The 12,495-nt window shown below is 41.2% G+C and overlaps 1 protein-coding gene across 5 annotated transcripts in view; it reads right to left on the reverse strand.

Annotated features, from left to right (window-relative positions):
- Positions 1–1,423: 1,423 nt before the first annotated feature.
- Mga (MAX dimerization protein MGA) overlaps positions 1,424–12,495 on the reverse strand; it is a 102,571-nt gene continuing 91,499 nt past the window's right edge. For all 5 annotated transcript variants that reach the window (XM_057780157.1, XM_057780153.1, XM_057780155.1 and 2 more), the window contains exons 21-24: positions 11,783–11,894; positions 11,315–11,548; positions 9,739–9,915; positions 1,424–6,497 (exon numbers count right to left, since the gene is read on the reverse strand). In XM_057780157.1, coding sequence (XP_057636140.1) covers positions 5,233–6,497; positions 9,739–9,915; positions 11,315–11,548; positions 11,783–11,894 — 1,788 coding nt within the window. In that variant the 3' untranslated portion in view covers positions 1,424–5,232. The remainder of the gene's footprint in view (positions 6,498–9,738; positions 9,916–11,314; positions 11,549–11,782; positions 11,895–12,495) is intronic.

The raw sequence follows: 12,495 nt of genomic DNA on the forward strand, positions 1-12,495 counted from the left end.
AGATCTCATTACAGATGATTCTGAGCCACCATGTGGTTGTGAATTGAACTCAGGACCACTGGATGAGCAACCAGTGTACTCTTAACTGCTGAGTCATCTCTCCAGCCTGAGACTGTTATAGTAGTCTTGTTTAAAATTATTAGATAAGATTTTAGAACTCATCCTAGGCAAATAAGATGCAGAGGTCCTAGAAAATTAACATGCTAGAATAAATATTTGCTCATCAATCCAAATATTTATTGAGCACCTTTACATTCAAGGCACTGTGAGAAAGCTTGAGAGTAATGAATGCAGTTGTAAAGAAAATAGCTTTCAAGTCAGTATTTCCAAAGCTGCTTTCCTACTGGTGATGGTGCTATCTTATGAGCAGTCTACAATGATAGAATATTTTAATGTCTCAAATTTTCACCTTGTTATGGTTTAGCCTCCTAACCCCACATCTATCACTGCTGCCTAAAACTGTGTCTCTGTAAACCAGTTTTAAATATACTAAAATTATAGATTTTAAAATTGTGTATTAATTTTATTTCCAATATATATGAACTCAGGTCACCAGAGTTGAATGCAAGTATCTCTACCCAACAAGCCATCTCACCAGCCCTAGCTTTAATTTTCTATGTACTAAGTCATTCATGTATGTGTAAATTTGTTTGGTACAATATATATATATTTATATTTATATATATTTATAAATATATATATTTATATATATATATTTATTCTCACTTTCTTCATCTACAGGCAATAATTCTACCTACCTTAGCCTCACTATGTTATCTCTGGCTAGCCTGAAACTCACTATATAGACTAGGCCAGCCTTCAACTCACCTGCCTCTCTGACCTCACAAGTCCTGGGATTAAAGGGATGTACCAAGTCTCTTTTTAGAAGACAGGGTTTAACTACGCAGTCCTGGATGGCCTAAACTACATACAACAGACTATAAAATGGTTTTGTTGCTGTTATTTCTACATTGAGGGGTTTGCACATACCACAGTGCAAGTTCATGGTAGAAGCCAATTTTCTCCTTCTGGGGACTGAACTCAGGTCACCAGAGTTGAATGCAAGTATCTCTACCCAACAAGCCATCTCACCAGCCCTAGCTTTAATTTTCTATGTACTAAGTCATTCATGTATGTGTAAATTTGTTCGGTGCAAGCAGGTACATCTGCATTTGTATGTTGTGCATGGAGACCAGAGAATCAGCTCTAGTACCATCCTCATGAATGCCACCAAACTTTTGGGACAGGGTCTCTCACTGGTCTGGGGCTCACCAATTTGGCTAGTCTAGCTGGCCAGAGAACCCCAGGGATCCCTGTGTCTCCACCTTCTCAGTACTGGGATTACACACCTGGCACTTTTACTTGGGTTCTAAGAATTCAATTCATACTTGGGAGGGAAGCACTTTCCCTAGTCCATGTGGATGTGAGTTTTAATTAGCAACGATACAACACGGGACTATCAAAAGATCCTTATAGCACTTTCTTCAACAATTCTATTCAATCAATTTTATTGACTCCTTGAATACCAGCAATTCTCCATGAAATGAAGGGATAAACCTGAAGTTCCTGAAAATGAGCTGCCTACACTATCCACAGCTTAATTCTGGAAGAGACAAAGATATCACTATTTTGCAGACTTGTCCAAGGCACACTGATCACACAATTTCACTATAAATAACTACTACAGGCAGGGAAAATGTATGAAACTTTGCCAAAAATAATGTATAAAGATGTGTGTGATGGCACATGTCTTCAATCCCAGCGGGCAGAGGCAGGTGAATCTCTGCGAGTTTGGTACCAGCTTGATCTCCAGGCCAGTCAGTGTTGTATAGTGAGACCCTCTCAAAAAAAAAAAAAACAAAAAAGGCCTACTATTTTCATCCATAATGTTGTGGGAACAAAAACCAACTGCACTTATAAAAGTACACAAAGTAAACATTTCTATGAAGTTTATATAACTAAATTTGATCTGTTAAATATCTTAATAGCAACAGTTTAATGTTTAAGACTCCCATAAGAACACTTTGTAATATTATGAAACCCCTTAACACCTTGGCTTAAGAACATCTATTAGACTATCAAGATGGCTCAGTTCAGTGAGGTTAAGTCTTTGCTGTGAATGATTGACAAGCTGAGTTTGATCCCTGGTAGGAGAGAAGCGAATCCACAAAGCTGTCCATTGATTTTCACATGTGCACCAATGGCACACGTGAATACTTATTTTAAAAGAACATATACAAATTTTAAAATACAATTGTCCCTAGCGAAGATTGTGTTTATGCCCTGTTGCTCTCCCAAGGCAACGCTGAAACTAGCTTTTACTAAAGAATGGTAAATATTTGTCCTAAGATTGTACATAATTTTGAAGTCCCCAATAAGACATGCTCCCCAAATGACACATAAAAAGCTTTAAGGACAAGAAGCTTCTAAAAAGATCTTCCAACGTCATCCTCTCTCAAATATATCTGAGGACACTGAATTCTCCATTCAGGCATAAACCTCCCAACACCAAGTTCTGATTTAATTAGTATAACTGGTTTATTTTGGGTTCACATGTCTTTCCTTTCAACTGCCAAGCCTGTTATTTCTAAAAAAATAATCACTTTCAAAAGCAGAAAGATATATATTTAATATATAAAAGAAAATGCTAAATCTGACATAATTATATTCTTAAAAACATTCCATTTATTTACAGGTGTATAAAAAGGCGAGTGATTGGTCTACTGAGATCATGCTTAGCTAGGATGGAAGTTTTTTTTTCAGGTTCCTCCAATGTTTTCACTTAACTTCACCTTTCACAATCATACATGTAATTTTCATAGACCAGTTTCTCATAATGTAAGGATACCCTAATGCAAAGGGTAGGAGTTTGGGGGAAAATTTGGATTTCTGTCAAGACTACAAGATTGTTCTGAAGACTAAGCCCTCCTCAAATAGCCCTGATAGCTCCTAAATCTGTCTTAAGAACAATGCATCTTGGGAGTTTGTAATACCATCTGCAGCTTTCCCTGAACACCTAGAACCAAACTTCATTTCTAACTTTCTACATCTCTCATAAACGCAACCAAGTATTTTCCAATCAAGAATAAACTCTGACCTGTTTTGCCTATTTTTTTCAAATTATAAAAAAAGGGAAAAAAAAGAGAAAAAAGAAACAAGTGTTAGAGCTAACATACATGGTTCTTCTTTTCCTGAGGATTATCATTCACTCCCTTGCTGCTTCTTGTCTGACTTTCTAAAGCCAGAAGGAAACACGGGAAGGAAACAGGCAATAAAACTGCTGGAAACTGCCATACCCGGGCTAAAGAACTAGGTCTCCGAGGACAGCTGGTAGCAAGGGTGACAGGTGCTGCACTCCTTGGCTAAGGCATTGGATGAAGTCAGCTGGGTAAAGGACAGAAAGGACAAAGGAGAAGCTGAGAAATACTGTTTTTACTATGTCAGGCTTTTGTAGTAAACAGGGATGGTTAAGTGCTGATGAGCTGTCCAGGAAGGCAAGCAGCACAAAACCAATGAAGAATTTACTACCACTGCATTTTGCAGTGGAAGATATTTTATCATTTCAATCTGATGATTATCAGAGTTAATCTAAAAAGGGAATCAAACATGGAAGTAATCATTCACTGGCTAGATTCATTCCAAAGTTGGTCTCACAACCTAGGTCTGAAGATACTCTGAGTGGGACTTGAGATAAAGAAGGCAAGGATGTAAAAGAAATAGAATTACCCAGGCACGGCCCAGGCACCGGAAGCACTTGTGTTAAAAGTGTTTTACAACACAAGCAAATCCTGTCACTGAAGACAGAACGGGTTACATTCCAAAATATAATTATTTAAGAAAGGCAAAATGCAGCAGCTAAATCTCAGTCTATACAATTTCAGAACAGTGATTCTTGCCCCAGGAGCTTCCAAGAGACCCCTCAAATGCACCATGATTATTTACAAACTAGATAGGAAACATTTCTATACTCAATACAAATCTCTTCTAGGTTGAAAACTTCATCCCTTGAGAAATCTATGAAAACAACTATACAAAAATATAAATATCTTCATCTTTACAGGTTGTCAGTCCTTCACATTCTGACAGTTACTGAGTGAAAAAGCTCTACAGATCATTGATGCCATGGCAGCAGATAAAAATATATCTTGTGACTCAAACACTGCCTTGCGTCCCTGGTAAAGAACGACCACTGTGACTTGCCTGTCTTGTCACATCCTGTGCAGGTGACAGTGAACAAAACCTTCAAGCACCTACAGGCTGGTTCCATTTGGGAAATATCCAGCCTCACAAATTTTTATTTTGGCTATGACCTCTGGTCTGGGGAGAAACTGCTTTTCATTTTAGCTGTTTCTGGAGTGGCAATGATTTTGGAAAGGGAACAAATGACTCTATGTCTACCTTCAAAAAACTAATAATGGGTAGAAACCCCTGGCATCATGAATGGATCTTTCAATACCACAAAAGACAGCAAGGAAGTATCTCTTTTTATGCCTCTCAAAGTAAGTACATTAATAGTAAAAGTTAAAAGTATATTCCTACTTTACTAGAAAGCTTAAAGTTTATAATTTTGACTGAAAGGGTAAGGGAACAGCTATTCAGGATATGAAACAGTCTGTTGAATGACAAGAACCCTTCACTTTGGTATTCTATAGTATCCATCCTACCTAGCACAATCCTTCCCTCCCCCATCTGTGATGTATGTGTAGGGGGGTCCTTTATAGACCAGGACAGATACAAACTTGCAATTCTCTTGCTTTAGTTTTCTAGTGGTGGAATTACAAGTGTGCACTATCATGCCCTATTGTTGAAATAATAACTAAAAATTCTCTCTAGCTCCTTTTATACAACTGTATCACAATTCTCAGAATTTAGAGCTAATAATTATCACTTCAGTTTAGTTCATAGTAATTCCAAGTCTTAAGCATTTTCTCAGGGGAAAAAAAACAGGGTACTCGATGGAGCCAGATTCTTATTATGAATTCCTTGGGCAAGAGGGATCGCACCTTCTTAGAGAAGATGGGGGACCCAGCACCACAAGTGAGGTAACATTTTTAACATGATCAGAATTTCAAACACCAGGACCAGCACCCTAACCCCCCTTTCTCCATCAATATCCACACATAATCAAAGTCAAAGATTATAGTTCCATCAGACAAACAAACAGATGCCTGCAGAGAAAGGAGGTAAAATTCAATCCCCCATAGCCTGGCTTCTGTATGAGGACGAATGAGTTCATTTCCCTGAAGAACTTGATGGAATCCCAGAGCTGCCTAATTTAGCCACAATAGGTGCCAATGTAGGCATCACCTTGTTCTCTCGGCCTTCCTGGTCATTCCCTGTTAAGTTCATTTTATGTCCAACTTTGGCAGCTATAGGTGCCAAAGAAGGCATCACCTTGAGACTTTGACCATCTGTGTCACTGGGAGGATTAGCTGCTTTTAAACCCAAAGGGGCCAATTTTGGCATAGGCCTCCACAAAGTATCTGTGTTGCTGTTCTCTGGACCAGTCTTCATGTGTAGGATGGGTGGTGAGGATACACCTTCAGGTTCTGTAGGGAGACCAGAAGTACTCTTCCCTCCATCACTAGATTTCCTATGGGGAACAAGAGAATCCTTCATCTCAGAGTTGATAACAATCTTAAGGACATCTGGCTCAGAAGCTGTGTCCCCAAGTTGTTTTTCATTCTCAGAAAAGTCATCATCTTCCAAGTGCAACAGGAGGGGGCTGATGGATTCACTCTCCTCTTGGACATCAGGCAACTCTTTCAAACCCGTTCCCAAGTGTCCAACTTGGAAAGTTGATCTGTTCCCAGGAGCAAGTTTATTGATAAAAGCTCGCTGAGCATCCTCTGGAAATTCTGAATCCATAGAATCAGGCATTTCAGCCAGGCCAGAGTCATCATTTAGTTGCTGATTAAGAAAGGCAATTTCACTGAGCAGTGAAGTCAGTGTCTCATCGGTGTCATCCTCATCTTCCACGTTAGTCAGCAGCTCGCTGGGATCAAGGGCCGCATCCTCAATAGCTGAAGCTACCTTCCTCAGTTCCATCTCAATGCTTGAGTCCTTGAGCTCCTTCATCTTTAATTTATGAAACTGGGATTCCTTTGACTTCAGTCTCTCTCCTCTCAGTTCACACTCTTTCCATTTATACCGATGTCCTCTCATATCACCAGAAATCTTCTTAGGTACAAACTCCTGTGCAGCCTGCATACTGGGAACGTCAACTGCATGTGGAAACCCAGGATCCTTATTTGCCAAAAACACTTGTGTTGAAGCCCGGGCCGTTCTGCCATCTCTATGGTTTCCTCGGGAAGAGATTCTATCTGTATCTACTGAGGAGCTAGCTTCATTCCCAACAATGTCTCTCAGGTGGTCAAGTGGCTTGCCATCAGGAATTTCATGAGGGTATTTGCTGCCACCCACATCTACTAACTCTTCCTCTGCAGCCAATGATGTCACATTAACAATTCGTGGCATCATAAATAAGTCATCATTCTCTGAAAATTAAAAATAAAATTTATTAGATTTATAGTAATGAGAATTTCTTATCTCTTCCTCTCTTTCCCAAGTCATTCTACCTAAATTCATCAGTCCACTGTCATCAAGAAAGATGGATGAAATAGTAACTCAAGTAAAATCTAGGCAAGACACTAAGATATTTCATTATTAGTAATAGCTCCATTCAATTATAGAGCCCAGGGCTTTGCCTACACTAGGCAAGTGTTCTATCACTAAACCACATTCCCAGCCCTAAATTTAGACAGACTTAGAATTTTCCTATGTAGTCCAGGGTGGGCCTCCAATTCACAAAAATCTTGCCCTAGTTTCCTGAGTGCTGGAATTATAGGCACAGGCCACCATCAAAAGTCCAGTCTGTCAAGCTAATTCTTGCCCCAAGGTAGAAATTCACCTTTAGTTTGTTAACCCAATTAACTGCTAGTTAGAAGACAAAATGGAAGTCTAGGGTCAGCATAGTGAGAGAAAAGGGAGTTCTCCAGAGTAGACTTGGCAGCAGAGACAAGCAACTGTTGCTGTAATGGCAACAAAAACGCAACAGTTTTAAGAGTGATGAGAATGCCCTTTCTTAAGGAGGTCTGAGTGCTGGGAACCCAAGCCACCAAAATAATACTTTAGTCTTTGCTGCGAAAAGGGTGGTACTCAAAACAAGCATTGTGTTGTGATCCAGCTGCCCTCACTCCCCCTGACTGACAGTGGAACTTCCTTGTGGTCTGTAATTGACAAGGACGTTTGTGTTCTTTCTGGCCAGTGGGTCTCCACAGAAGGAGTAGAGGTATAAAAGGTTGCTGGGCAAAATAAAGGTCGCTGGGCAAAATAAAGGTTGCTGTTCTTCCACCTGAAAAGAATCCTCCCTGTCTCAATCCCGGCACCCTCCCTCCGCTGCCAGTCTTGGCTATCCAGGCTGAGCTGGCTGCAGCAAGCAGAGGTCCTACCGAGATCTGGAAAGTGGGGATACGTGAATGGGGTCGCTCCAGCCGCTGGCTAAATCGAGGAGCATATTGGGGAAGGTAAAGTGTTATAATTTTTCATCCCCAGAGATAACTCTGAGGGACATCCTCCAAAAGATAAGCAAGTATAAAAAGGCGGGAGGGTGAATTGAAAGGCCTCAAAAAGTAACTGAAACTCTTAAAGCAACAAGGCATGGAAGTAACAAGGAAGACAGCCAAAGATTTTGTACAGGAGGGTGTTTAAATGTTCCAGACTGGGAACAAGCCAAGTAAGATTAAAATGAGTATGTGTTTATTCATCCCCAGAGATGCTCTGAGGGGTGCCCTCTGGCAGACTGGCCAGTAGAGAAGCAATAAAGAGGAGGCAGGAGGGTGAACTGAGGGCTTCAAAAGATAGAATGTGTAGAAATATGTTATTCTGTTGATTGTGTTGTCATTTGTGTTCTGGACTGGAGAAAGACATTTGATCTGGGAACTGCTAAGAAAGCTATTTTCACTTTAAAGTACAGGCCTAAGGATTTGATGCTTTAGAAAAGAGGTTCTGCTTTTGTCTCCACAGAGGATGAGAACCTGTGGATTCATGGCAAATTTATGTGGTTTGAATCACCGAGAACCCCTGAAATGTTGGTGTAAAATACCGCCCAAGAATGCAGCACCCCTACTCAGCAGGAAGTAGCTAGACAGACTGACGATGGCCAAACTCCCCTAAAAGATTGTTAAAGTGGAGCTCCTTCAATGGTTCCCGAGCAGGAGCAGCGAGCCTGCTTCCCTGAGTTCTGCTCCTCTCCATGCAGCAGTTTGGATCCAGAGAGAGTGCGGCTGGGGCCAGAAGGCAGCTGGAGCAGAGCTTTGCCACCACAGCTACTGCTGCCGGACTTGGTCTCTCAAGACTGTGCAGAGGGCTGAGACTGTCAACCAGCTTGCTGAAAGAGTCAGCAATGCTTTGGACGTATTCAATTGGGCATATTGACCTTAAACCAACAAGTGGCTCTGGTTCAGGAGCAAGTGGACTATGTTCGGACTTTCAACAATTAATCATGTTATGTGACTAACTCATGGCACTGTAATGCATGCTTCTGCTACTGTTATGGAACTCAACTGTCATATGAGAGGGCTTTTGTTAATTTACCACCCAGTTAGTGCATGCTATATGTTTTGCAGCACTGGTCTGGCTCCTTGGAGCTGTCAGTCCTGGAGATACTTAGTTTAGGGCTATGTGTCTGGGTAGCCACAGATGGGCAATACTTTTGGCGGCAGGATGCTATCTAAGACAGGGAATATTACAGGGCTATTCCCCATGACTGGAAAGGTATTATAAAATAGAAGGGGGGGGGTTGTTATCCAGCTGCCCTCACTCCCCAACTGACAGCGGAACTTCCTTGTGGTCTGTAATTGACAAGGATGTTTGTGTTTTTTCTGACCAGTGGGTCTCCACAGAAGGAGTAAAGGTATAAAAGGTTGCTGGGCAAAATAAAGGTTGCTGTTCTTGTATCTGAAAAGAAGCCTCCGTGTCTCAATCCCGGCGCACCCCCCCCCCCACCCAACTCTTGGCTATCCAGGCTGCGCCCTGGCTGCAACACATTGGACTGGTACCAAGGGAGTACAGCCCTTCTGAGGCCAACACAAAAAACAATGATCTGAGCTGGGCGGTGGTGGCGCACGCCTTTAATCCCAGCACTCGGGAGTCAGAGGTAGGGGGATCTCTGGGAGTTCGAGGCTAGCCTGGTCTACAAGAGCTAGTACCAGGAAAGGAACCAAAAAGCTACGGAGAAACCTTGTCTCGAAAAATCCCAAAAAGAAAAGAAAAAAAAAAAGAAAAGAAAAAAAAGAAACCTATAATTTGCTGGGCGGTGGTGGTGCACGCCTTTAATCCCAGCACTCGGGAGGCAGAGGCAGGCGGCTCTCTGTGAGTTCGAGACCAGCCTGGTCTACAAAAGCTAGTTCCAGGACAGGCTCCAAAACCACAGAGAAACCCTGTCTCGGAAGAAAAAAAAAATGATCAATACCAAAAACATAAATATTGGCCCTGCCAACATCATCATTCCATTTTGACATCGTTTTAATTCTTCCCCTGCTAAAAATTTCACTAGAGTTCACAAAATAGTTTAAAATCCCAGGTAAAAATAAAACTTCCCATCAAGCTAGAAGATTTCTTACCAAGGCAAATGCCAACAGACCAACTCTGGATCACTAAAGAACAGATCCAAAGGCTTCCTATCACTGAGATACCATGGATCTTTTTTTCCTAACCACAGAGGATACCACCACGTACCTGACTGAGCCATAGTACTACTTGCAACTTGAGGCTTTAGATCAGCATCTAAGAGAGCAGAAGAAACAGCTACCACTGGTCCTGAGAATAGGGGGCCTTTTAGGGTAAGCAACTGTCCTTGTGGAGTCATCACCAGGTTGGCAGAGGAGTGTGAAGTGTTAGAAGTCAAGGCATTTTCTGCAAAGGAAATGAAAAATTAATAAAACAAACTTTCAATTAATGCTGGTATCCTCCAGAGAGAGGCAGCCCTAAACCCTGACTTCAAAGATGCAACGAGTGCTTAAATGAAGGTAAACACAAGCCTATTCAGGTTTCCTGTTCTGTATACTCTTATAAAAGTCATTCAAAGCCGGGCGGTGGTGGCGCACGCCTTTAATCCCAGCACTTGGGAGGCAGAGGCAGGCAGATCTCTGTGAGTTCGAGGCCAGCCTGGTCTACAAAGGGAGTTCCAGGACAGGCTCCAAAGCTACAGAGAAACCCTGTCTCGAAAAACCAAACAAACAAAAAAAAAAGTCATTCAAGTTTCTAGGCCATAGTTCGTGTCTTTCCATCTGTGAATTCAGATAATGTTAAAATCAATTCTTATTTTAGAAGGCATCAGAATTTTTTTTTTTTTTTTTTGTAGACAGGGTTTCTCTGTAGCTTTGGAGCCTGTCCTGGAACTAGCTCTTGTAGACTAGGCTGGCCTCGAACTCACAGAGATCTGCCTGCCTCTGCCTCCCGAGTGCTGGGATTAAAGGTGTGTGCCACCACCGCCTGGCTAGAAGTCAGATTTTTCTGGTCCATATATCAAGCTATCTTAAGAATAAACGAGAACACCCCCCTTCTAAGACACCAGCAAATAACAGTGAACCACTTCCAAATATCAAGGTAAGAAAGAAATTAAAGTCAGTTTCCTTTGTTCTTTAAGAGAGACGATAAAAAATGAACTAGTTCAAAGAAATTAAATTACTCCTTAAAAAAAAAGTCTCACGTTTACCTAGGCTGCCATCAATTCTGAGCCTTAAACAACCTGCCTGTGTTAGCTTCCCAGGTACGTGAGACTATAGGTACATACTACCATGTCCAACTTAAACAAAGTTTTTAAAAGTTCCATTTTATTTAACCCAGAGTAAATTCAAGAAAATCAAGTGTTCACATACACAAACAGCTATGTATTTACTAGAAACATGTACTATAGACACTGCTATCAGAACTAGAACTCATACATTAGAATACTAATATCTTAGAGTTATTATATGTAAAAAAAATTGAAATTTACAACTTAAGAGTTGTGTTTTTCTTTATACTTTTGGCTTTTTGTTTTTTGCTTGTTTTCAAGACAGGATTTTTCCATATAGCCCTGGCACTCATTCTGTAGACCAGGCTGGCCTTGAACTCACAGTATCTGCCTGCCTCTGCCTACTGAGTGCTGGGATTAAAGGTGTGTGCCATTACCACCCATCTATAGTTCTTTTTCTTAAAACTCATCCCAATTCAATTAATTAGGACTACAGGCAAGAGAAGACGTTCAGTCCAATAAAATAAATTGATGTATATCTACATTGAGGAAAACAAAGATATCCATCCCTCTTACCTGTAGCCTGATCTCTTTTTCTGGAAAGAATCAAAGGTTTCCCCCTCCTGTTATTTATGAACATCTGTCCAAGATCTACAGATGATGTAGAAGATCCTTCCAGCTGTTTGCTGATTCTAGCAGACACACCAAACTCATCTGATCCCATCTTCTTCTTTCTTTTTTGTGCCTCTAGTGCTTGTTGTTTTGCATAAATATACTCTAGCTTCTTCAGGACCACTTCTTCTGTCTTACCTACAGGTTGATAAGGAAAAATAATTAGCTGAAATCTAGTTGATTTAACTATATTCCCCAAAACTACAGAAGACAAGAGTGAATACAATTTAGAAGATATAACCCACTCAAAGGTAACTCTGCTGCAAACCCAGGATGCCAATCCTTAAACTAAACAGACTCTGAAAGACCCAGTGAGCATTTCTCCTTGCTAAAGCTGTTTATTATGCTCTTTCCCACATTTACAAAACTTACCTGAAAGAGATGATACCTTCCGTATTAAAATATTTCGTTTTCGACTCAGCAGATTTTTCTGTCCTATCAATTTATCTGCCTGGTCTGTTAACCCTTGAATTTCACTGAATGCCTAAAATAGAAACAGTATGTCAATGGAGCACTAACTCCTAAAAGTACAGGAAGCCTACATAATTTATTTAATCGTTAAGAGACAATTATAAACTACTACTGATGTTTCAGAAACTGGTTAATGGACCAAGTCACTGACTGCGGTACTGGAAATAGCAACTTAGGGTCCTGTACATGCTAGGCCAAGGTTCTACACCCCAGGCTCTATCACCAACCCAACATTATCTGTTAAATTGTTTTCTAGCCTATATTTTTAGGGAATGTAGATAATGATTATTTCTAAGATCATCACTGAGTGGTAAACAGGCCTTCAACTACTTCAAGGAGATATAAAAATCCATTTTGTGCTCTCTCCTCCAGCCCGGCAAGATGCCCAAGGGAAAGAAGGCGGCCCCGGCCCCCCCCCCCCCCCCCCCCCCCCCGTCGTGAAGAAGCGGGAGGCGAAGAAGGTGGCAAATCCTTTGTTTGAGAAGAGGCCTAAGAACTTTGGCATTGGGCAGGACATCCAGCCCAAGAGAGATCTCACGCGCTTCGTCAAATGGCCTCGCTACATCAGGCTGCAGCAGCAGAGGGCCATCCTCTATAAGCGGCTCAAAGTTCCT

The sequence above is a fragment of the Chionomys nivalis genome, chromosome 9 (assembly GCF_950005125.1).
Source record: "Chionomys nivalis chromosome 9, mChiNiv1.1, whole genome shotgun sequence".
Taxonomy (NCBI): Eukaryota; Metazoa; Chordata; class Mammalia; order Rodentia; family Cricetidae; genus Chionomys; species Chionomys nivalis.